At 36.4% G+C, this 24,503-nt stretch overlaps 2 protein-coding genes across 2 annotated transcripts in view; one reads left to right on the top strand and one right to left on the bottom strand.

Moving 5' to 3' along the window:
* The window catches only part of LOC135153222 (uncharacterized), a 1,173,865-nt gene that overhangs the window by 535,495 nt on the left and 613,867 nt on the right, over window positions 1-24,503 (top strand). The gene's annotated exons all lie outside the window — the stretch shown is intronic.
* Window positions 22,248-24,503, bottom strand: part of LOC129254862 (G-protein coupled receptor GRL101-like) — a 33,800-nt gene continuing 31,544 nt past the window's right edge. Inside the window, exons 21-22 of the mRNA XM_064095306.1 lie at window positions 23,996-24,164; window positions 22,248-23,688 (exon numbers count right to left, since the gene is read on the bottom strand). Coding sequence (XP_063951376.1) covers window positions 23,438-23,688; window positions 23,996-24,164 — 420 coding nt within the window. The 3' untranslated portion in view covers window positions 22,248-23,437. The remainder of the gene's footprint in view (window positions 23,689-23,995; window positions 24,165-24,503) is intronic.

The raw sequence follows: 24,503 nt of genomic DNA, 5'->3' as shown, positions 1-24,503 counted from the left end.
TTTGCCTTTATCAACTCGAATTCAATTGAATTGCTGTGATTACAAAAAAAAGTTGTTTTCAAAAGAAATTATGAGCTTGAAGATTTAAAATAAGATTTAAGAATTTGACATAATTCCTCTTACCGTGCGAAGCGTGTGCGAAGCGTGCGCGAAGCGCGGAAGCTAAAACGTTTTATAAAAATTTAGAACAGAAGTGGTATAAAATGCCTACCTTGGTCACATCAGATTTAAATTTCGTTAACTGAAGTTAACTTAAGTCGCAAAACAGAGTAGAAGACGGGTATATGCAGGTAGGAAATAGGTCCTATTCCTTAATTCCTTCCCGCGAATGGCGTTGAAACTCTGAATTTTAGAAATTTCTCTGAAACTTTAATCTGTTATAATTTTGACATTTCTTAGACTATAACTCGATTAAGAAGACAAACGAGCTCAAAATGTGAAAGGGATGATGCAAGCTAGAAGAGGGACTTAATTTTCCCTTCCCATGCTCGCGAAGCACGGAAACCTTTGTGATTTATTTTGGAAGAAATAAAATTGTGTAATTTCGCTCATATCAAGTGTTTCCTTTTGTTTGATTAAGAAATTACAGTGATATTAAACATTTTAAATCAATGGCACAAAACAAGACAGGAGATGGGTGTGCAACGATATAGAATAAAGTTTCATATCGTACATACTTTTGCACATAGCACGGCACGAATTTAATGCATCCCCTTTTGAGCAGATATACTTTGCCAAAAAACTATTTGCTTAAAAGCGCCGGAAAAAAAATATTTGGGGAGTCGGGAAGTGACGGTAATGTTTACCCGCTCCGAACAGAAGAGCCGATATTTTGTGTCAATGCAATAAAAACAAATACTTTTCATAGTATACTCCTTACACCCATGTATAATTTATAATTTCTGGCAAGAATATACGACTCCCACAGCCGGGAAGGGGGGAAACAGAGTAGAAAAAAGGTGTGGGAAACAAAAGGGAAAGGCAATTTTGATATTTTTCCCGCGCGGAGCGCGGAAGCAAAATGTTGTATGACGAGAGAAGATGAACGTTTCGTTTTGGTTTTTTAATCTTATGACAAAAAAAGCAAAAAACAACTAAACTATACTTTTCTTCTCTTTTCTCCTTTCACTTTTTTCCTTTTCTCCTTTTTCTCTTCTTTTTGGGGGCGTTTTTTTTTTTTTTTTTTTTTGGGGGGGGGGGAGGAGGAGGCGACCGCCCCCACCGCCCCCCTTGCTAGGCGCCTGGTGAGATAAACTATCATTTCCGAGACGATTTGGTTAAGCTAACTTCCAATACTTTCCGAAACGTAAACAAATGCTTGTATAGGTTATGTCAAATAAAGATTACATCGCCTTCTTAGTTTTAGTTCATTTCATTAAAAAAAATATAAAACACACAGGAACACACCATCACAATCGTTCTATCCATCCCCAAATATATATAACAGTATGAGTGCACCAATTTTACGAGGTTTGGGAAGTCGTGTCTTTGAAATTGATCAATAGTCAAATCAAGCAAACCTTTTGATGGTGACTTCAGAATTTAGTACATGGTGACTTCAGAAATCAGTACATGGGTCACTGAAAATAAAGTGCCACTCACTTTAATACTGAAGGCTCAAAATATTATCTAGTCATATACGAGATGGCCATATATAATACCTTTCGAAGTTGACTCAATAGCTTTATCACGTCGACTTAATATCAACATTTTCAGTCTTAATACGCTGCCAAGTCGACTTCTAAAAAGTTGCATGTTGCTGCAATGCAAAGTCGACTTCTAAACAAATTTGTCGACAAAGAGATATGATATGCCTTGTCAAATTGACTTCTAAATAAATTTGTCGACATAGAGATATGATATGCCTTGCCAAATTGACTTCTAAGTGAATTTGTTCGACTTACGGATATAACCGATCGTACTAGGCAAGATGTCCTAAGTCGACAAGATGACAAGCAGTGAGAAGTTGACTGGTAATATTCTTTATGTCGCCATAATGAGTCGACATAATAAGGCTATGAAGTAGAATTGACAAGAAAAATTATCTCACCATCTAGCTCGCCAAGTCGACATAAAACTTGCACTGCAAATTGTATACATGCATTACAATAATTAAAATGCACCTCACCTGGGAATGCACCAAGTCTCAGTCATCCGGTTCGTAATTATGATTACGATATGATTAGATATTGAAGTAATTTCACAGAATCCTTCCAAAATCAGGGACGTAATATCAGATTTTATTCGCCGTACCTTTGCTATAAAGTCTCCCTTAATATAAGAACTTCGTGCAAACTGGGCCTTTGGATTTCTTCTAATATCAGGTCACTACCGTCACTGGATAATATATGGTATACTATACTTTGGTGGATATACCACAGAAAAAGGGAGAAATTATTAAGGACTGCTTGAGGTCTCAAACAGTAAGGAAACCGTTGGGGATTCATTATGTATGAACCACACAATTACAATTTGAATTTGATCTTTCTGAACTGCAAGCTGTGTGCCATTCAACATGTTCAATCTAGTGTTATTTAGTCTGTGGAATAAGACCAATGAGCACGAGAAATGTAATTGAATGAAATATATAGAGTCGAGATATAAACACAAATACATTTAGTGGGATAAATCTATTTTCAAACGAAAAGTGAGACATTTTATAAGCGTGTTCTATATATAACCTCTCGGATCAGGGAAATCTAACAGCATTCATTTTTATACAGGGAATCCAAATCAGAACTTATGGCTATTTTGAAAGGTTCCTATATTAACAAGGTCGAGACGAAAGCGTGTCAACACAGGAGCAAACTTAGAGATGCCTTCTCGGAGGGGCGGATCCAGGATTTTCCAAGGGGGGGGGGGCACACTTGGGTTAAAACGGTATATTTGCATTACAATTATGGCTCTCAAGGGGGGGGGGGGGGGCATGGGCCGGCTGTGCCCCCCCCCCCGGATCCCCCAGTGCATTATCGCATCCTTTCGAATCCATATGAATGAGCTCGAAAATTAAATTCTCTGTATAAACATGAAAATGGTTGATAGCTTTTACGCGTGAATTTTCGTAATTTTTAAGTCCATGAGAGGGAGAGAGAGAGAAAGGGAGAAATGGAAAGAGTAAGAGAGATGGGGAGGAAGATAAAGGGAGGGGGGAGATTGAGAACAGGGGGTACGGTAAAACGGTTTATACATGGCTTGTTTTTACCAATAAAGTGTTTCAAACCGTGTCACCGCACAAAGGATCCACTCACATTGTACTCCATTGAATGGAAGACATAATAACATGAGAAAATCATTCGTTTTGGCCTTATTATTCGATCATGCAAATATTCACAACCAAATGTCCGAGGTTTTATTACATTCCTCGAGACTAATTTTTTTTATATCTAACCTTACTAACCTTACGTGCGTATTAAATAAACCCATTGGAAGGCGCAATTGACAATACAAATTGCCATCTACAAAAACTTTGTAGATTTGCACTTTATATTCTGCAAGAATGATGAAGAAGTACTGCCAGTCGCGACATAAGGTAATGACGTGCAACGTGATTTACTTCGTAAGACTTCGTCGGGGAAAAAATGAAAAGGTGACTTGTAACGATTTATGTGGTTTTGAAACTCTGGACCGATTGAAAGAAAAAGTTCTTTGAAATATATCTCTTGATAAAATAGACCGAATAAAGCAATCATCACAGCGATATCATATCACCATGATCATCAACTAACCATTCAACAAATACTAGTAAATTTTTGACCGTTTCAGGCCCAAGGGAAGAGCCTCATCATGACCCCTACATATTTTGTAAATTATTTGCCCTATCATTTCATATCAAACCATACAGGGTATGGCGGCTTTATAACTTGTAAGATATTATCAGTGTCAGGTAGGGATGCTGTTTAGAAATATATGACAGCTACAATGTAGATTAATAGTTAAAACTTACCTTTTCACAATGGCATTAAGCATGTTTAAAGATATTATAAAGATAACAAAAAACTTTGGAATATTAGACAATTAAAAAATCTATTTAACATGTTTTTGGTGTAAATTAGATTTTTTCAAAAATAATATCACTGCTTTCGGAAAACAAGAAAAACTATTTAAAAAATCTCTCTCTTTACATTATAATTTTTGAGAAATTACTAAGTTTATGACTCTATGATTTTTCTTATTTTAATCAACTTTAATGTTCGGGACAGACTTGACCTTTGATTCATAATAAGGATAGACAAGTATGGAAGGAGAACACTAACAAATACTATACTATAAGCAGCTTTATTAATCTATTCACATTTAATTTAATAAAACACATTCGATTTTCAACATATCATCTAAAAAAACTATACTAGCTTTATGTCAATAATATGTTATTTGGCCAATTTATGTCATGTATTTGGACTACATTATGCAGATCAGTGACATTAATGACTCAGTCTGTTCGCTCGCATATTCCAAAGCTCGTGGATATTCTAGCACGGTTATTATTGTTTCTCAAATTATAAAACATAATCAAACAATCAAGAAGAACAATAAATATATATTTCCTTCAGGATCATGACCTCCTAACCGGACTGACCTTATATTCTGAAGATGTGACAACTCTGATTTACAGAGAACTGGGTAATTGTCTAATAAACTGGATTGTGATATGCGCCATATAGTTGGTTTACCAATATTAGAGAAAACAGTGTTTCAGCAATAGCAAAATAATAATTTCTTGTTTGTCATGTTGATAGGTGAGGGTTCATCGGAGTAGCATGATGATTTGGCATGTTGTTACATTTGAACATGTTGACAACTGGACCACTATCACGGGCGCAAGAAAATTGCTCAGCGTTAAATGAGGTAAACTGACAGAGGACATCATTTAACACTTTGACATGCTCAATATGTCACCAAATATTATTATTTGCATTTACACACAAAAACAATATAAGAAAATTGGCTTACCTTGCTTTATGTTCTTGGCATTGCTCCATAAATTGGGGCACCCCTCCAAAAAAATAAACATCACAGTTTACCCGTGCTTGTTTTTATTTCGTCACCGCCTATATTGAAAGATGCATGTCGGTGTTCAATCGTACACATGTCAACATGGTCACAGTTCATACTAAGGGACGTTTTGAACTCGGAAATAACCTGACAATCTTTACAAACATTTGCAAACAGATCTCGATTAAAGAAGAAAAAACACATAGAAAAGAATTATGAATACCCAATTGGAAATGCTCACTGATGTGAGCATCGGTCATCGGTCACCGACCATTTTGACTACAGCGTCATTATGGTCATGTTCGAAGAATTAAAAGAGAAAATAAAATAAATATACTGTATAACACGAGACCAAAACCCCCTCAATAAACACGATATAGGACTGCTTCGACATCGTATTGCAAAGTCCTGGTACATGATAATGGTAACATCCTATAATATTTTTTTCTTTTATGAGACTTAAATTGTATTGTTTTCACAAGTAAGTATCTAACAAAGGAAATGGAATCTCCTAACTAATGGTCAAACTTGGCGTTGTGGTGTGCGCCAGGGAATACGATTTGATGTAGAGGTCGTTTTGATGTTCGATCCATGCGTCACGTCTTTCGGCTGGTGATGTAAACGGTCGGTCCCGGACGCAAATGATCATGATTGATACAAGTTTAATACACGTTTCTAAAAGCTCAAGTACGAACACACAATGCAAACCGACAGTTGCGTTTTTTAGTTACTCAATTCACCACACTTCCGTTGTATATTTCTATCTTATGTTGTTAAAAAAAGATATGGGTGTGAAACGAGAGGGGGTGAAGACCTAGAATAATGTCCAATAAGTGAAGAGGGTAAGATAAATACAGTCACCTGATTATGGTTATCGAGTAATGTCATATGACTAGGACGGTTCTAGGACAACTACCCCCTGGACAATCACCCCCCGGACAACTACCCCCCGGACAATTACCCCCCGAGGACAATTACCCCCCGGACAATTACCCCCCGGACAATTACCCCCCGAGGACAACTACCCCCCGAGGACAATTACCCCCCGGACAATTACCCCCCGGACAATTACCCCCGGACAACTACCCCCCGGACAACTACCCCCCGGACAACTACCCCCCGGACAACTACCCCCCGGACAACTACCCTCCGGACAATTACCCCCCGGACAACTACCACCCGGACAACTACCCCCCGGACAATTACCCCCCGGACAATTACCCCCCAGACAATTACCTTCAGAAAATCCCCCCTTCTCTCCAGCATCAATGTTAGAATAAGGCGACACCCATTGTAAGTTTTGGTCGGTGGCACAGGTTTCCGAAATATTTTCTACTTTATCTTACGTTAATAACTTTTTCTTTCTCTTTTATATTGCTCTTTCTCTTGTTCTCTCACTTTCTTCTTTTTTCCTTTTTTGTTTTTGTTTAGCGGCGCCTTCTGCATCATGAAAAATGGGGGGGGGGGGCTTGCACCCGAAACCTCCCGTTTGGCTATGCATATAAACATCAGAAAATCTGTAAACTGGCCCTCATTCTAAGTTTTCATAGAACAATTGAACACGATTAGTCATAATAATCACATATGCTGAATATCCCTGATTCCAACTGATCTGATTTTTTGAAATATTTATTTTGGGTTTAATTTCAGGTAAGAAATCAGGCAAATAGATAAAACGTTAAAAAAACACCTTTATAGGTAGAAAAATTGAAAGTCGATAACGCAACTATGAACACTAACACTGTCAAGTAGACCTATAAATCTGTTTTTTTAACAGTTCAACTAACAAGAAGCTAAGAATTATGAAACAATTGGTGCACATTCCAGATTAAGATGTGGCTTTATAACTTAATACAGTTAGCTAAAAAACTTTATGCAAAGATAATACACACAGGAACACCTTGTAAATTACAAGGTGTGTTTGTGCATGTGTATTATTCTTGGGTGAAAGCAATTAAACATTAAATAAGGAAATTAAGTACCAAATTTACTAAATTGTAAACAATATGACATAACAGTGTTTTTTCTATACAAATTGGCAATCATGATAGTATACAATTCGTTTAAGGTGCATTTTAAGGACGGTTTGTAAGAATTTATAAAGAAGTAGGCCTATGCAAATCAAATAATGCGACCGAGCACCGTGAGCTGAAAATTTTAATATTTAGACCATAAAACGGACATTTTACAGAGCACTTGAAAAATCAATTTGTAAATTAAAAAATAATGAAAGCTCGATATCCGAGATGAAATATGTTTTGTATATTGACTTCGAAACTTGATATTTCAATCTCCATATCAGCCTATATTGAGCAAGATATTAATCTCATCGAAAAAGCAATGCGAGCGAAAAGCGCGAGCGGAAAATACTTGATATTCCGGTATGAAAATGGTGAATTTGAGCACTATCTAAAGCATTGTGTATGGAAATTGTGAAGTGGATGTGGAAAGCACTTAATAAATGATGCGAGTGTGAAGCGCGAGCTGATATCTTCATTATTATTTTGACCTAGGACCTGGACATTCTAGGTCTAAGGACATTTTGTCATCATATGAAAATGATGACAACTTTCTTATTCCTCTTCCTGAGCGCGATATGAAACATATGAAACTGTGATATTGTCGATATTCTTTTCTGAAAAGGGACAATTTAGTCATTAAGAATTCATGAAAATTTTATTATCATATTTATTAATGTAATAAGTCTAAATGAGTGAGTAAAATGTGTTGACACTGAGGCCTGAAAACTGGATATTTTAAGCACTTTTGTAATCATGAATAGGATTTGTGAGTTGATATATTTTTAACAAAAATGCGAGCGCAAATCGTGAGACGAAATTTTTGGAAAACTGTCATAAAAGGGGGGTTTTAAGGACGTTCCACAGTTAAAGTGAAATCCATGTCATTTTCACCAAACTTTGCACATAGATACTTTAGAACCTTAATATTCGAAATATGCAAAAATTAACATAGGTCCATGTGCTTGATTTTTTGCTATAGAGCTTCAAAGTTCACCCAAATTGATGTTCTTAAGAATTGCGCATTCAAAAAAATTTGGCATTTTTAGACCGCCCAAGATTACTACAATGAGTTTAAACCTCTATTACTCAGTCAAAATACATGAAAAAGTCATCAAATTTCGCAAGAGAGTTAATAATTGTATCGTTAGAATGGAGAATCTATTTATAGTGCTATTTGTTTGCAATTTTAAGTTTAACAGCACTATCAGTTCTTAAAAAAGGCGTAAACAATAACAAAACCCCAATCTAAAAAATATAAAATTTCAGTAACAAACTACAAACGTACAATAAATGCTGCACTTTATTCAAAATCCATGTCATTTTCACCAAAATTTGCAGAGTTGTAGAGGAAAGTATACCTAAGAGGTACAAACATTAAAAAATAGGGGTTCATGTGCTTGTTTTTAAACTATCTGCGTTTTTATTAGAGCAAATGTGCTTTTTAAAACACCAAAAATGCGCCGAATGCTTTGTATCTATGTGAAGAAAAAATCAAAACCACTCGACCATTTATTCAAAATCGGGGTAATAATCGTGGTTCTTGGCAGCAGTGCAGAGTAAAGTATTTTGAAATTGTAGAATTTTTTTTTTAATGGTCCATGGAATAATTCAATTTTTTAGCTTCATGAAATAACGCATCGGATCTGCAGTTAAAGTGCAGAAGATGAGAAAAATCAGCTCTAATCAATCACCTGTTCATCCATTGTGACGTCAGCGCGCAGAGTGTAAACTATGCGCAGATCATAATGCGCACAAACATAACTGTGGAACGTCCTTAAGTAGTTTGTTATATAATTTGGCAAATCAAATAATGCGAGCGCATAGCGCAAGCTGCAAGTTATATTCACACCATAAAACGGACATTAAACAGAGCACTTAAAAATCAGTTTGTAAATCAAACAAAATTATGAATAATGTCCGAGCTGAAATATGCTTTGTAATATCGACTTCAAAACTTGACATTTTAAGCTACATATCAGCCTAGTTAGCAAGATGTGTATCTCATCGAACAGGCTATGCGAGCCCGAAGTGCGAGCAAAAAAATTAATATAGTGACATGAAATATATTTTTTAATCATTTTCCAAGTCATCCCCTGACCTTTTTTTTTCACTCGTCTCCCTCTTATTTTAACTCTTATTTTTCCTCCTTTCTTTCCCCTTCTTTTTCTTTTTTCTTTCTTTCCCCCTTCTTTCTTCATTTTTTTTGCTCTGCCGATAGGGGGGGGGGGCGGGCCCCTCGCCCCCTGGATCCGCCTATGGATGGAGCTCAATTTTACAGCTTTCTTACGGCGTACGTTTGATTCCAAGATACTCGAGAATGCCTTGAGTACTTCTTACGTCAAACGTACGGCCGACGTATGACTCTGTGCACTCCCTTTGTCTATATAGGGGGTAATTGTCCGGGGGGTAGTTGCCCGGGGGGTAATTGTCCGGGGGTAGTTGTCCGGGGGGTAGTTGTCCGGGGGGTAGTTGTCCGGGGGGTAATTGTCCGGGGGTAGTTGTCCGGGGGGGTAATTGTCCGGGGGGTAGTTGTCCGGGGGGTAGTTGTCCGGGGGTAGTTGTCCGGGGGGTAATTGTCCGGGGGGTAGTTGTCCGGGGGGTAATTGTCCGGGGGTAGTTGTCCGGGGGGGTAATTGTCCGGGGGTAGTTGTCCGGGGGGTAGTTGTCCTCGGGGGGTAGTTGTCCGGGGGTAGTTGTCCGGGGGGTAGTTGTCCTCGGGGGGTAGTTGTCCTCAGGGGGTAATTGTCCGGGGGGTAATTGTCCGGGGGGTAGTTGTCCGGGGGGTGATTGTCCAGGGGGTAGTTGTCCTGATACCGACTAGGACATCGATCACTGTATTAAAAAAACTTGCCTTTTCCAAGATAAAAAAAAACAAATAAATAAGAGCAGACATTCAAATAGATCATGATACATTTTATAACATAATTGCTAAAATAAATAGTGACGAAGAATAATCAAATTACGTCACAATGGTTGGTAGCAAATTGTTTGTGAGGGTAGACACAGCAATCCGCTGGTAGGGGTATGAGTTCTTGTTCACGTCTTACGATTGTATTTAGACATTATCATACCATGGATATCATGTAAAAGAAGACGGACATGATTAAACAAGACATAGGACATACACAAAATGATTCATCCCCGAAACTCAGTGCTCAACTCGGAGTCATGTTCAATCATCCTTAACACATGGTGATAATAGGTCAATGAACATAATGAACAGCAGAATACATTTGAAAAACAAAAATTCATGCTCACTAAATGCAAATGAGCTCAGGGGAGTGTTTCATCAACATTTTCATCCGACAAGTTGTCAGATCTGACATCTTTCTCTGATGTTAATTGGCTGAGAGGTACTGTTACTATGGTAACTGTCGGGTAAAATGGGACTTGTCGGATAAAACGTCCGACAAGTCCTTTCATGAAACGCCCCCTGGTCTCTAATCACACTCCTCTTAGAGTGATTTTTATTTTGAGAGAGATAGTGTGCATCTTGATTTACACTTTCACTCCAAAAAGGTAAAAATTAACATTGAAAGATTGAAATGTCATTCCATCAGGATTGGTCCCTCAACTCACTCTGAGAGGAGTGTGGTTTGGGACCAGATTAGCTCCTTTGCTTTCATATTAGAGAGTAAAGGAAAGAGGGAATTTGAAAGGTGAATGAAAATGGGTTGACCGGTTAATGCAGAAAGGCGATAAAAGAGGGTCAGAGAATTGAAAGAGGGGCCGGGGATAGGGAGCGACGCGATATGGTGATCTAAAAAAATATAATAAATCACATATAAGCTCTGTATTTACTTTGAATACAATTTCTCATAACAGTATTGTCTGGGATTCCCTGAAAAGTATTATAATCATTATACATATCTGTCCTACGTGAATATACTGTCATGGATGACTGCGTGATAGCCCTGTTTCCACAAAAGTTATTATCAAAGTTCTCTGCTCAACCAAGTTCTTTGAAGAGATTATCAAGTTAGGCGGTCTGAAACCACTAGGTGGTTTCAGACCGCCTCGAAGTTCGCCAGTTCCAGGTATTCTCTGATCGGGAAATTTACCCCGATCAGAAAATACCTGGTATTTTGGCGGTGTGAAAGCAAACTACGCGTAATATCCCCGAAAGAAAATACCCGATTATAGTAGGTACTTGGCGATTTGAAACCATATCTGTGTTGAAGGCAAATATGCCATCACGGATGGCTGCCTCAGTTTATGCAAACAAGCGGAACGCCCATGGTAGTCTCCCCTGCATTAGGCGATTCAATACAGCAGCAATAGGTGGTTTCAAACCGCCTCGATCACAAGAATCCCCGTTAAATTACGAGAACTTTTTTAGGCTGAAAAATACCCATTAATTATTCCTGCATTCACACCGCCCTGAAACATACCCTTCGGGATAAGTTCCTGAAGTTACGAGCATGCGCAGTATGGTCTGATAAGCAGCAAGGCGCGAAATTCAAAATCACTAGCCCAGCAGCAACCCATGCACGGCGCCGCACCCAACGACACGCTGGGCTAAAAGTTCCTGTAATTTGCTTTCAGACCGCCAAAATACCCACGACCTTGGAAAAATCCCCACGAAAGTTCTCGTAATTTCGCCAAGTACTTACTATTTATCGGGTATTTTCTTTCGGGGATATTACGCGTAGTTTGCTTTCACACCGCCAAAATACCTGGTATTTTCTGATCGGGGTAAATTTCCCGATCAGAGAATACCTGGAACTGGCGAACTTCGAGGCGGTCTGAAACCACCTAGTGCTGACTAAAGGCGGTTTCAAACCGCCTCGATCACAAGAATCCCCATTAAATTACGAGAACATTTTTAGGCAAAAAAATACCCATTAATTATTCCTGCATTCACACCGCCCCGAAACATACCCTTCGGGATAAATTCCTGAAGTTACGAGCATGCGCAGTATGGTCTAATAAGCAGGCAAGGCGCGAGATTCAAAACCACTAGCCCAGCAGCCACCCACGGCGCCCGCGCCCAACGACACGCTGGGCTAAAAGTTCCCGTAAATTGCTTTCACATTGCCAAAATACCTGCGACCTTGGAAAAAGTACTCATCAAGGATTACGTTGTTTTTTTAGAAACTTATTAAGTTGGGTTTATGTTTTTCATTTGTAATCTATACACGGGGAGGGGAGGGGGAGGGTAATCTAAAAAATCGCCTCCATTTTGATTTACTTCATTAAATCTGTAAGAAAAGAGCGAATGAACGAAATTACCGCACATATGACATGGTTTTCTTAAAATCAAGTGTCTTCACTTATTGGTATGTAGCCATAAACATGATAAGGGCATGGTAGTAAACTGTGGAGCGCCGCACCGGTGAGAGTCATATTTGATAATAGACATGAGCGCTACATTCGAATGAACAAAACAAATCCGTGAATTTAACGGAATTTATTTATTGCATTATATTTCCTTCATCTTCTACATTCCGTAACAGAACTCATACTCATAATTATATAAATCAAAATGGATGACATATACATATAAGACAAGTTAAGTTAATATATCTAACAATGTTTATTAAAAGAAAGGATAGATTTAGATAAAGAAAAATTAAAGGACAAACTCTTCGGCCTGCCTCTTACAATTTACTGTCTAAATCGTTTTTTTGACATTAGACAGGAAATACAACGCCCCGTTTACACTTAACGTTTTTAAATGTACTACCCTAATATGCTATTTTATAGACGTGAAAACAAACTCATCCAAACCACAACAAAGTCAGTGACTTAAATATTCAAATTGTGGTCAAACTTTGGACTGAGAAAGGGGTGAATACTAGTAGGCTGTCTTTCGAACACATATATGCCTGCTGGTATAAATACACATCGATGATATTACAGTGCGTGGCTCATATTTTTCTATTTCAAAATCTGTATCATTAATTTCATGGTTCCAATACACAAATTGTATAAGCCTTCTTTCCCTTGCACTTTAATTTCGGAAAAAATCAAATTCGATAGTTCATATCTGCACCTATTTCACTTCTGATTCAACTAAATCATAGGATAGTATATTCCAACTGTCAAATATGTTTATTTTATCAATAATCATTACTTACTCGTATCCTGGACGATGTGTCTATGATCTTTTTAAATCCCAGTAGATGTCGAATGAAACCTTGGATGTGTTATCATACCTCTGATTCTGACTGGAAGCAAGAAGACGTCTCGACCTCGTAAAAATCAATTTGACAATGACCGCATTAAGTTTTGTAGCCACCGAACAGAAACTCTGTACCCCTCTGAACTTATAAATGAACAAACACACAGCGTGAAGATTATAGCTTTTGCATTTACTGCCTATCGGATGGATTAATGGGCTTCGTTTCATGAAGTTGTAATATCTTCACAATTACCATAATTTTTAAGCCAATCAAACCCGAGGATTTCAGTGAAATAGCCAGGGGGTGACGATTCATCAGACCTGAAAACGTTCATAAATCGGTGTCCAGATGGAATGAAAATGGATGATTTGGGGAAGGATAGTTTTTCTTTTCTTTTTCATTTTCTTTTCTTTACCTTCATGATGAAGTTTATTGTGTATATTATGTGTGTGTTTTGTCTATGTTTCAACAGTGCATCTTTAAGCATGTTAAGGATGTGTCACAAAAAAAAATTGTTACTGGAATTGTATAATTATCGGGATGGGCCCTTCATCATGTTTCATTGTTTTTTTTTTCTGGCAAGTCCCTATATGTTACATAATTCTACATAGGACATCCTTATTCCATTCCATTTTTATTTCTCCTGAAATCTTCAATTTGTTTTTAATATTTTCACATGACCTTTATATTTTCAATCGTAAGTGGATCAACTGAAATTATTTTCTGATCTGCTGCCTGAACTTCATCATGAGAAATTTGTTGCAAAAACCATACCAAATCTATTTATTCATACTTCTTTGGAATACACATACTTGAATAAATTCGATCATTTACGGATAGAAACGAAAATACATATACAAAATAAATTCAACTTATAAATCAGAAAGTAAACTGGTCAGTTTTTTTTTTCGGGGGGGGGGGGAATATATTTTTTCCCTGATCCATTAACAATGTATTGACAAAATGTTCATATAGTTGTGGTTAAAAGTAACACTCTCCAGAAGGCATGGCCCTGGGTAATAGGGGTGCTTGGGGTGAAGCACCCCAAAGATTTGTCAGGGGGCTGCGTATGCAAGCATAGGCCCCTGTAAATCAGGTTGACAACAAAACAAAACAAAAAGATTATCGCTCCCAAATGACAAAGATTTCGGAGCAATAGCTTTTTTTTTTGCTTGTAATTTTTTTAAAGACAATCCCTTGAACGAAAACACCAACACCCCTACTTAAAAAGTATACAGAAGACTAGAGTATACTGGAAGACCATATTAAGAAGATTAATAATTTTTGCTTTAGAAATCAAATGTATAGGGTAAACATTAGTGGAAATGACCCAACTCTTCTTCAACGTTTATTCTGTAAAATCAGTGATGATAAAGTGGATCGATTGAAATGAAAATCAAAATTTAAATGTATTCTTGTCAAAATGATGCATCGCGTAGTGTAGTTCTTTTTGTTGTGTTATCCCCTGTCCTGTCAAGTGATGATTATGATATGTACATAGTAATTTCATTTTTCCTGTTTATAGTAAAACAGATCGAATTTTCCCACCATTTTCCAACAATGGACCCGACATTCAAACATTATGACAAAGGGAAATGGTCCCAAATCAAATGTTAGCCAACATTCGAGTGTAAATGGAGTCTGTGTGTTAATGTCTGCCTTTCTTCTTCACACTCTTCTGCGTCTCTCGTCTGCATTTGGCTATATTGATCTCTCTATTCACTTCTTTTTTTTACCCCCATCGTCACCCCGGTCTACCCCGGGGGTCTACCACTATATCACTACTGGATGGCAAACTATGTTAATAACCTTGTACCTCCTTATCCCCCCCCCCCTCCCGATATTTCAAAGACTGAATGAAGTTATAGTAAATAAATTTGCATTCTAGCTGTCAAGTGCTCTAAATTAATATAATTTATTTCATTCTCCAATTTTAAAATGTTGCCCCCATCAAAATTTAAAACCCCTGGAGCTGCCACTGCCCACAGCGTATCAGCTAATTGCCCTTTGCTTTGTATTTCCATTATCTTTTATATCAAACTTGCCCCCCCCCCCCTCTCTCTCTCTCACACACACACTCTCCCTCTCTCTCTCTTTCAGCTCTGATAGGCTGAATTGTTTCCTTTATTTCGTTTCCTATATAAATATATTTCATTCTCTGTCCCTCCTTTCCTCTGCCAATGGCACACATTACATCAACGTTTCATGGTCATTCACATCAACAAATTGCAATCTGACATTGACACTAATGCACAGATCGTTACCCCTGGGCAATCGAATAACAAGTGGGCGTTGCTGTAAAAAAAAAGATGTTGGCCGATTTCAAAGATTGATAAACTTCCAAGAATTTATAATACTTTTTCTAGTATCAACACGCTTTACATTTTGATATATCCTGTCTAGTTCTATCTTAGTTTAAAAATCACAAAGCAAATCAAATTATTTATGAAATGGGGCCGTTAGAGGGTAATGGTCAACCAATACGAAATATATAGATACTAATTTGTTTTTTAGTTTTGATTTTCACCATCAAGTGTCAATTTGTGACAACTGATGCTTTCCGGAAATCAGATAATTGCTAATCATGATGAATATTCCATTAAATGCCGTATTGAACTAATTTAGTTCACTGGAATGCAATTAAGAAGCCATTTTTTAATTTGTCCTAATTATCATTATTATTATTTTTGCCAGATGCTGGAGAGGTTGCAACTTTGTATCTGACGAAGCAAACAAAACATTTAATTCATGAGGTTTGCTCTGATACATTGACACTTTAGGGTGAAAATCATAACTAAGAAAAAAATCAAGACAATTCAATATCTATAAACATAATAAATTTCGGAATCTTGTGTGCTAAGATTTTTTTTCATTGGACTAGCTCATTTTGCTTCATTGATCATTGCGATTTCATCATTGTTCCGGAACAAACAACATAGGGCATACCATCAACCATTAAACTAATTTCTTTATTGTACCATCTAGCGGACGAGAATATATGAAAGACTGGGATCAAAATCCCAGAACCAATAGGGGCACCTTTAAGGGGTTTGCTTTCAGTGGTACAATGAGCCAAAAAAATTGGCTCAAATGGCGTATCGCGTAAGATTAATACAAAGTTGGCGAGCGAACGGACATAAATTTCGAAATTTTTATCACAAAAATCAAAGTTTGTGATAGATTTTGACACGATATTCATAAAATAATATCATGTTTCACTCTTACACTTTTTTTTTTAATTCCTAGTCGTGAAAGACTTTTTTGGGGGAGGGGGGGGGGGGCAAAAGTCGTTGTGAAGTCCCCCCCCCAAAAAAAATAATTAAGAATTAAAAAAGGGGGATTTACAAACACTTCACAAGGCTCTAACAGAAATTAGTTAAAAGTCTGCCTGAACCAAACAAAAGCCAGCGTTTTCTTTCTTCCCCTCGCTTCAACATGAAGAATTGCGTACAACATGGTGATCATTTAAGCTTTACCAAATCTATAGGAAATTATCCAGTAATGTATATCCACGATAGTAATTATCAATTTGTGAGAATCATTAAACAGAATTATTAATTTTTTTTCCTTAGCACCATTCTCTACCCCCCCCCCGTCTCTCTCCCCTTGGCCTCGGTCTCTACATGATGACGTAAATATACATCGGTAATAGAATCATTGATCGAGTCCATGGCCAAGGACCACGATTATTTTCTGCTCGATTGGACCTTCAAGTTCAGTGACATTGTCATTACATGTGATGGCTTACCGTGAGGACTTGGAGACCATTTTAGAGCCTGTTTAGCTTTCTTAATTATTTGTACAGTTTCGTTATTGGGGAAATTTACCAAATTGTCTATTTTTTATTTAGTATCCCAATGTCGACCAAGATCCATTTTACCTTTTTTATTACTCCTCTTGGTATTATTATTATCATTACTATTATTATTTATCATTCTTATTATAATTATCATCATTATCATCATTTCAAAGATTTAGTAAATATATAGTAAAGATTGGTTCAACTCATATTACACATGTATATATAATATACCGGTTTTGAGAACGTATAGTGGAAATATTTCTATTCGAGGTTGGTCCGGCAATTACTATTTTTCCCGAGGGGCACGAGACCCGAGGGAAAATAATAACATTGTCGGACCAACCGAGGATAAATATTTCCACTATACTTTCGAAAGTAACGCCCGGTATATTTGTTTTATATTGTTGTATTGTTGTATATTTTTTCCTTTTAAGTATAAATCCCCCAACTAAAAACTAATTATCATGGAAAGGGATGTTTAAGGAATGTGTTTCGAAACATCTTCAACATGAGCTACACTGTAAAAAAATATTGGGTAAAATTTTACCACCACGAGGGTAATTACAGTTGAGGCCAGAAGTTTACATACACCCAGGAAATTCAAAGAAAAGTTGACACTTGCCAAATATCATAAAATTTACTCTATCTTATAAAATGTTTGTGCTATCATAGCGAATTTGATATCAAACAAATGAGTATATCATGCCCCTTTATCACATTGCTTTGTTATCAGGAGCTAAAAAATATTTAGGTGTCATTTTTCCCCAAAAAATCTTCATATTTTAGACAAATTAAAATAATTTTTTTTTTAAACATTTCACATCTGTGCTAGTTACTTCTCTACACAAACATTTCAGATTACACTTTTTTGTTTAGTGGTGACATATGATAGAAAATGTAATATAAATCATAGATTTGACATTTATGTATTTCTATGAAACGATGTTTGAAAATATAATATCAAACAGTAGAATACATTTGGCACAAATATTACCTTTTTTTTTCTTCAAAGAAAATTCCACCTGAAATATATTTTAATCACAACGGCATCCCAATCATGAGAAAGATATTAATACACTCTTTCATTTGATATCAAATTCGTCATGGTAGTATTTATATTTGTGAAGATATAATAAAGTTAACGATAATTGGTAACTGTACAGATTTTACTGAATTCAATGGGTGTATGTTAACTTTTGGCATCAACTGTTATGTGTCCAACCATTTCTTTACCCAATGCGGGAAGCATTGTCCAGTAAGGTTAAAAAATAAGCAGCAATTACTTTAGAATGGGCAAAATTTTCATCACACAGGATTAAAAAAAATGCCCAAAAGAAATGTCCAATGTTGGTTGGACACATAATTACCCTCATGGAGCACTTTTACTCAATATTGTTAAGAGTGTAAGACGCCCACGATACACTGTATCATGGAAGCCTCCCTACAACATTTGCAACCACGACTATCTTTTCTGCATAAAATATCCTTGGAACTTTAGAAGATTGAAGAAAACATTCACTTCACATTGGTATAAAAAGTCAGAAAGAATTCGGTTAATTTCACACTAGAAAGCCGAATTGATCTCCTACTTCTTCTTCTTCCCATCCTTTTCCATATTCTTCGTGTCTGTTTCTTATGTTTCCTCCTCGTTAAGCTCTTCCACCTTCTCTTCCTCCTTCATCTCTCCTTCTCATTGATTTTGATTATTTACTCATTCATTATTTTATTCATTCAAGTATATTACTAATTCACGTATGGATTATTCACTATTTTTTTCCTCTGACGTGTCATGAGCATGGAAAGTGCCTTATATAAATCATGTTTCATTATCATTTTTATTCATACCTTCTTGCTTGGTCGCTTTGCTTACTCACTTAATTGTCAAAAGCTGTTCATCCATTTACGCATTAAAAATAACAACATAGCGCAGTCAATCCTCACCCCCAAATAAATGAAACGGCTTATCATCCCATTGCCAAAACAAATAGTGATTTCTCGTCGAAATAGCCATGCATTAATTCCTACCCAGGACTAACATCAACAAATTTGAAAATAATGAAATTTTCCACTTTTTAAAATATTAATTTGCACTTTATATACCACAGTATATGTTATTGATATTTTTTGTATAATACCACAAAATCCATTCACTTTACAATATCTGAGGTATTGCTATATTACAATATTCACAAATATATACAGAACAACCAACCAATAGCTTATCAAGTATCACTCAGAAACATAATAGGACATTAACAGTACTTATTATCACAATCAATTCCTACAAATGTTCGATATACCATTATTACATCTATAGTTTACACAAAATTTCACCCTAACGTTACATATTACCAAACTTTCATGAAAATTTGTATAAGAACAACCACTCGCTTCAGTGCAAAATCTGTACATATAATTAAATATGACCCTATTTTATTATCTTATGATATACTACATTAAATCAGGTTTGAAGAAATTCATGAAAAATACGGTTGGTTCTATCACTAATACACATTAATACTCTAATTATATCTATCAAATGCCGTATACTTCCGTGTAAAGAAAAAAATATGAACATCGCATTCGTCCCTTTTATCGCGCTGATATATATGTGTAGATCATGGGCAAGCATTGTATTGCCTTTAAGCGTTATGTTGGACGCGGTTAGTTTACCAGTCAAGTGGCATGTCTGGGTATATCAAATCACAAACCTGAACCCTTCTTGCATGTTTTTTCTCAAGTGTTCATGAAGGTAAAGTGTCACCTAGAGACTATTGATTGCATACGTTGTAACCAAGGCAACCGAGACGCGGGCAAGATGCATTGGGAAGGGGAGACGAGACGTATTCCCCTCTTGGCCTCCCAAAACGCATAGTATGGCAGAATAATAATGACGACGATGCTTCCGTAACTGATGCTGACGAAGTTTTTCATGATGGTGGTGATGATGACGATGGTACTAAAAATGATAATACTACTAATACTGTAAATGTCACACAAAATAGTAATAAGGGAGACAGATAACCAATCAAATTCGTTATCATTACCATGCTGTCTAATACCATACATATTTTTCCGAAATCACTTTCAAACAATCAATGAGATATTAAAAAATAAAAATAGAAACCGTAATCATATCCGGAATACGATTTCTCCTGATATACAAAAACTGTGTATAATTATTATGTCCTCTAACATTTTTTGGCTGTCTTTACGCAACTTGCCGTATATACATGATGACAGTAATTACCTTTCTCTATCCATATTTCTTATCTGGGAGGCAGAACTTGGATGGGGGTACGTCGCACTCACGGACTCTCAGCTATAATCTGGAAGTCATTAAGCTATTCATCAGCCATCTTACAATATGGAACCGAAAACTATTACGATGATACATTTTCTTTCAGAATATGCTCAGTGTGATTTCATTAAACATACAAATATGAATTATCAAGATGGACAATTATTTCACTAACTTTCAGGAATGTAAGGTAATAAGCAATCGAACTTGCAATTTAAACTTACGGAAGTCAAAATACATTTTAGAAATACATCTTTTGTGATATGTATCTGCCTGAATACCCGCATCTAAATGGAATAATGTCAATTATGTATTTATCAAGCTGTTGTTCCTTTATCAAGAATGCAGGAATATGAAATAAATAAACAATAGTTTGGAACCCAAATAAAATATACCTATCTACTGTTGAAAATGCCTTACAAAATCCCAGCATGAATGTAACGAATTGGCAAGGAAGGTCGGAGTGAATACAGAATCGTCTTTTTATATTTACCGAGTACTTGTTTTTCGGTGTAAGACAGGGGAACCATTGATCATAATAATAATACATGAGGTTGTTTTCATGTTTCCAGTTTGATCATTATCCTGTTTAAAAGTGGGATAATTGAATAACAGTAATTACCTGAAATTTGGCCTTTTTTATTACAGCAATAGGAAGTCTGAACTTTAAATGCCTCTTAATCTATTGCAATTGGTTATATAATGAATGAGGCATGTACATCCTCATTTCTAAGAATATTCTCCTTTTCCAACGTGGCACTACTGCACATTACTCCTTTGAACACTACTAAACACTGATAATACATTCTTCTCAGATGCATTAGTGGTCTATGTTTGTTGAGATTGCTGAATAACTTTTAAAGTTTCGATAAAACATGGTTCGTGGCGTCCTTTCATGACATACACTCTCCTTAGAAATACACCTAAATAACGAGCAATTCAAGATAGTATAATTTTTCTCAAGTAGAGGGATTATATAATAGTAGTATTTTCATGACACCAGTTTGAGAGCCTCTGAATACAGTACTCGGGGAAACGGGCCCTAATTAGAAATCTGAGTATACAGTGCGTATCAAAAAAAGTTTACACTTTGAAAAAATCCTGTAAAATTATAAATTTGTAATATCCTGAAGAGTTTTCCACATTTTAACATTGGTACAGATCTATTTAAGCAAATGACGATATAACTGCCGAAAAATATTTCCGCTAGAGTGAGCACCACTTACTTTTTGAAAAGTTAGTGAAAAATGATTTGCGCAGAACTTTGGAATAGTTATGCGAATAAAAGTAGACCTTAATCATGAAGAACACGTGGAATTTAGCTAGCAAAATTGATTTGAAAATATCTTTTACCCTTTTTGACTTGTTTCCTTGCCCAAAACACTTCGAAGAGTGCTTTTCGCCCCACCCACTCCCCCACACACCGAGGCCATCGTGACGATATTTGCTTTACACTGAGCTGTGATTTGCATGGAATGGCTTAAGCTTGATTTTCATTTTGTTAATCATTGCCAAGCTTTGGAAAAGTGTGGAGAAACAAGTATTAAATGAAAAATGAAATGTAAACCCACTTTCAATGATAAAAACTTGGTGGAAAAATGTTGGAGATTTCTGATATAAACTTTTGTTCAGATTCAGTTATGTCCTCAGATCCAGCTGGCACAAAAAGGGTAAAGGTTGTGCTTACTAAGTGTTGAAATTTCAATTTGGGTGGCAAAATTGTTACAAAATGCTTGAATGTATCCGTTTTATTTCAATTGACTAAAAGTGCAAGTGAGATGTATGAGAAATGTTTCGCAGGGTAAGTTTTATTTCGCCCTTTCCCCTTGACACAGCGTGAAAACGAGCATTTCTGCGCAAACAGATTTCTGCGAGCTTTACAAAAATGGACAGTGCTCACTCAAGTGTAACATTCTGACAAAACTTTTACTTTCATTGGATAGATGACACCCAAACCCAAGATTATATGTGAAAGAATTACCCACATGTTGTATTTTTTTTTTATTCCAAGGGCTTTTTCAAAGTGTAAACTTTTTTTTGATACGCACTGTATAAAGGTAAGAACAACTGGTCCATGTGAATTAATATCGAGTATATAAAGAAAAAAATGATTTTTGTGTCCGTCGAATTAGGATTTTGGTCAGCTTTCATTCAGTTCGGGCAGAATTCCGGGATATAGATTAGACACAAGATGGACTTATGTATAAGAAACGACCTCTCATATTAAACTTAATTTGGCCAAGAGATAGACCTGGGTCGGTCTTATACATGATAAAGGAACGGAACTATAGACGACTTTCCATAAAAATATTTGATAAAAAATGATAACCATAAACAAGCAAAATGGATTGAATGAATTCTGCTTATTAAGGTAGAGGCCCACATTTCGACAAGTACATAGTCTATAAATAAAATTAGGGGAGGGGGAATTAAAAAGTCTTTAATCTATTGACTTTGCACACACGTATTTTGAAACACGTTTTGATAACTGATCTTTGAAATGTAACTATGAAAAGAACTACAGAAAACAAACATCAGATATAAAAATAAAATGAATATAGGGAGATAGGTAGGAACAAACTTATACAAAGCTTCAAATAGTAATAGAGAAAGGGGGCAAATTGCAGGTCACAAAAGTAAGTCGTATTCAAGATATATAAACCCCAATATTCTAGTTACGATCTAAGTTGTAGTAACACATGACAAAAACGTCTTTTGTGCTTCCTCCTCTAAATCATACACACACGGAAATTGAATATAAAATATAATTTCTCCAAATAAAATCAATGTAATTTAAAAGAAGGTATTGTTTGGCATTTGGGGATAAATTGGACGATTTCTCCACCAGTCATGTAGGCCTATTCCTCTCAGATCTTTTGCAGAAAAATTGAATTTTAATACTACCCTCTGTTTTGTAGAATAACATTATGACTCATCATGACCAGTACGCTCAAAAATCTGCTGTAACGAACGAGAAGTCTGATCTCGTCTTAATATTTCACAAAGTTTCCGAATCGCAATAGAGTTTCTTCAGACCTGTCTCTTTTGTTCACCTTTTTCATGACTAAAATTACAGACAAGGCCGACACTGTTCAGGCTCCACTGTGCTTGTCACAACGAAAACACCAAATATCAGGGAGTTACTAAAGTAACTCCATGAAATATCTGTCTTAGTTTTCGGTTGCTGGAATAATATTCACACATTGTTTGGTGTCCTTTCATTGTTATTGCAAGTCGACGTCAAAGCCTTGTTCTCCCCATCATCTACGGTGACGTGTTGTCGGTTCCCGAGGTCGATCATTTTAATCGTTTCCTCCTTGCACGGTTGAGGCTTAGGTTTCGCCGTAGTGGTCGTCGTCGTAGCCGTGGGAGCTGGTTTGCAATATTCATTTGCGTTCGTTGACATTGTCCGCAGAGGACGCCCCTTGTATCCACCCTGTTTCCGATCTATAACGAACAAGCATGAATTTAAACACACCGAACAAGGAAGCATATTAAAAGAACGGTTTACATTATTGTTCAGTGTTTGGACTTCTAAAACAAACCACTATGAGCAAAATTAGGAATATCATGTTACAGAAAATCATATGAACGTTGCTTTCCGACAATTGCAATGATCATAATCATGCCGGTATCCCAAGGTAAATGCTAAGCCATTATCATTGTTTATATTCCCCCTTTCCTTTCGATTGAGAGAAAGGAATGAATCTGTCCAGTGCCCTTTATCGTTACAGCACTAATTATATTTTCTTACCTGAGGAATTGTTCATAACAGTCTTGTATTCTGAAGTGACCGTTGTTGAAGGGTTTATTGAGAACCTTTGTATTGCTCGACGGACGGTGATGGCGCTACCTAGGGTGTAGAGGATCGGATTGACTGCTGAGTTGACTGGCATCACAAACACAGCTACCCAAGCATACACCTGCAAGAAGAAAGGGTAAACACACTGCTGTCATATGACAATAATGTCAACATTTTAATTTTAGTTCTTGGAATACAGCACAACAATAGTTAACAGGTAAAACAGTGGCAATGATGTGGAAGATTTTGTTTTTATAGGTAGTACACCTACATTAAAGGATAATGAAACCTTTGGAACAAGATAGCTTGTGTGAAAACAGAAAAATCAGAGAAACAGATCAACGAAAGTTTGAGAAAAATCGGACAAATATTGAGAAAGTTATGAGCATTTGAATATTGCGATCAATAATGCTATGGAGATCCTCAAATTGGCAAAGCGACTAAGATGTTTGATGTCACT

This window comes from Lytechinus pictus, chromosome 1 (genome assembly GCF_037042905.1).
Source record: "Lytechinus pictus isolate F3 Inbred chromosome 1, Lp3.0, whole genome shotgun sequence".
In the NCBI taxonomy this organism is placed as follows: domain Eukaryota; kingdom Metazoa; phylum Echinodermata; class Echinoidea; order Temnopleuroida; family Toxopneustidae; genus Lytechinus; species Lytechinus pictus.
This window is presented reverse-complemented; position numbering and strand designations above follow the sequence as displayed.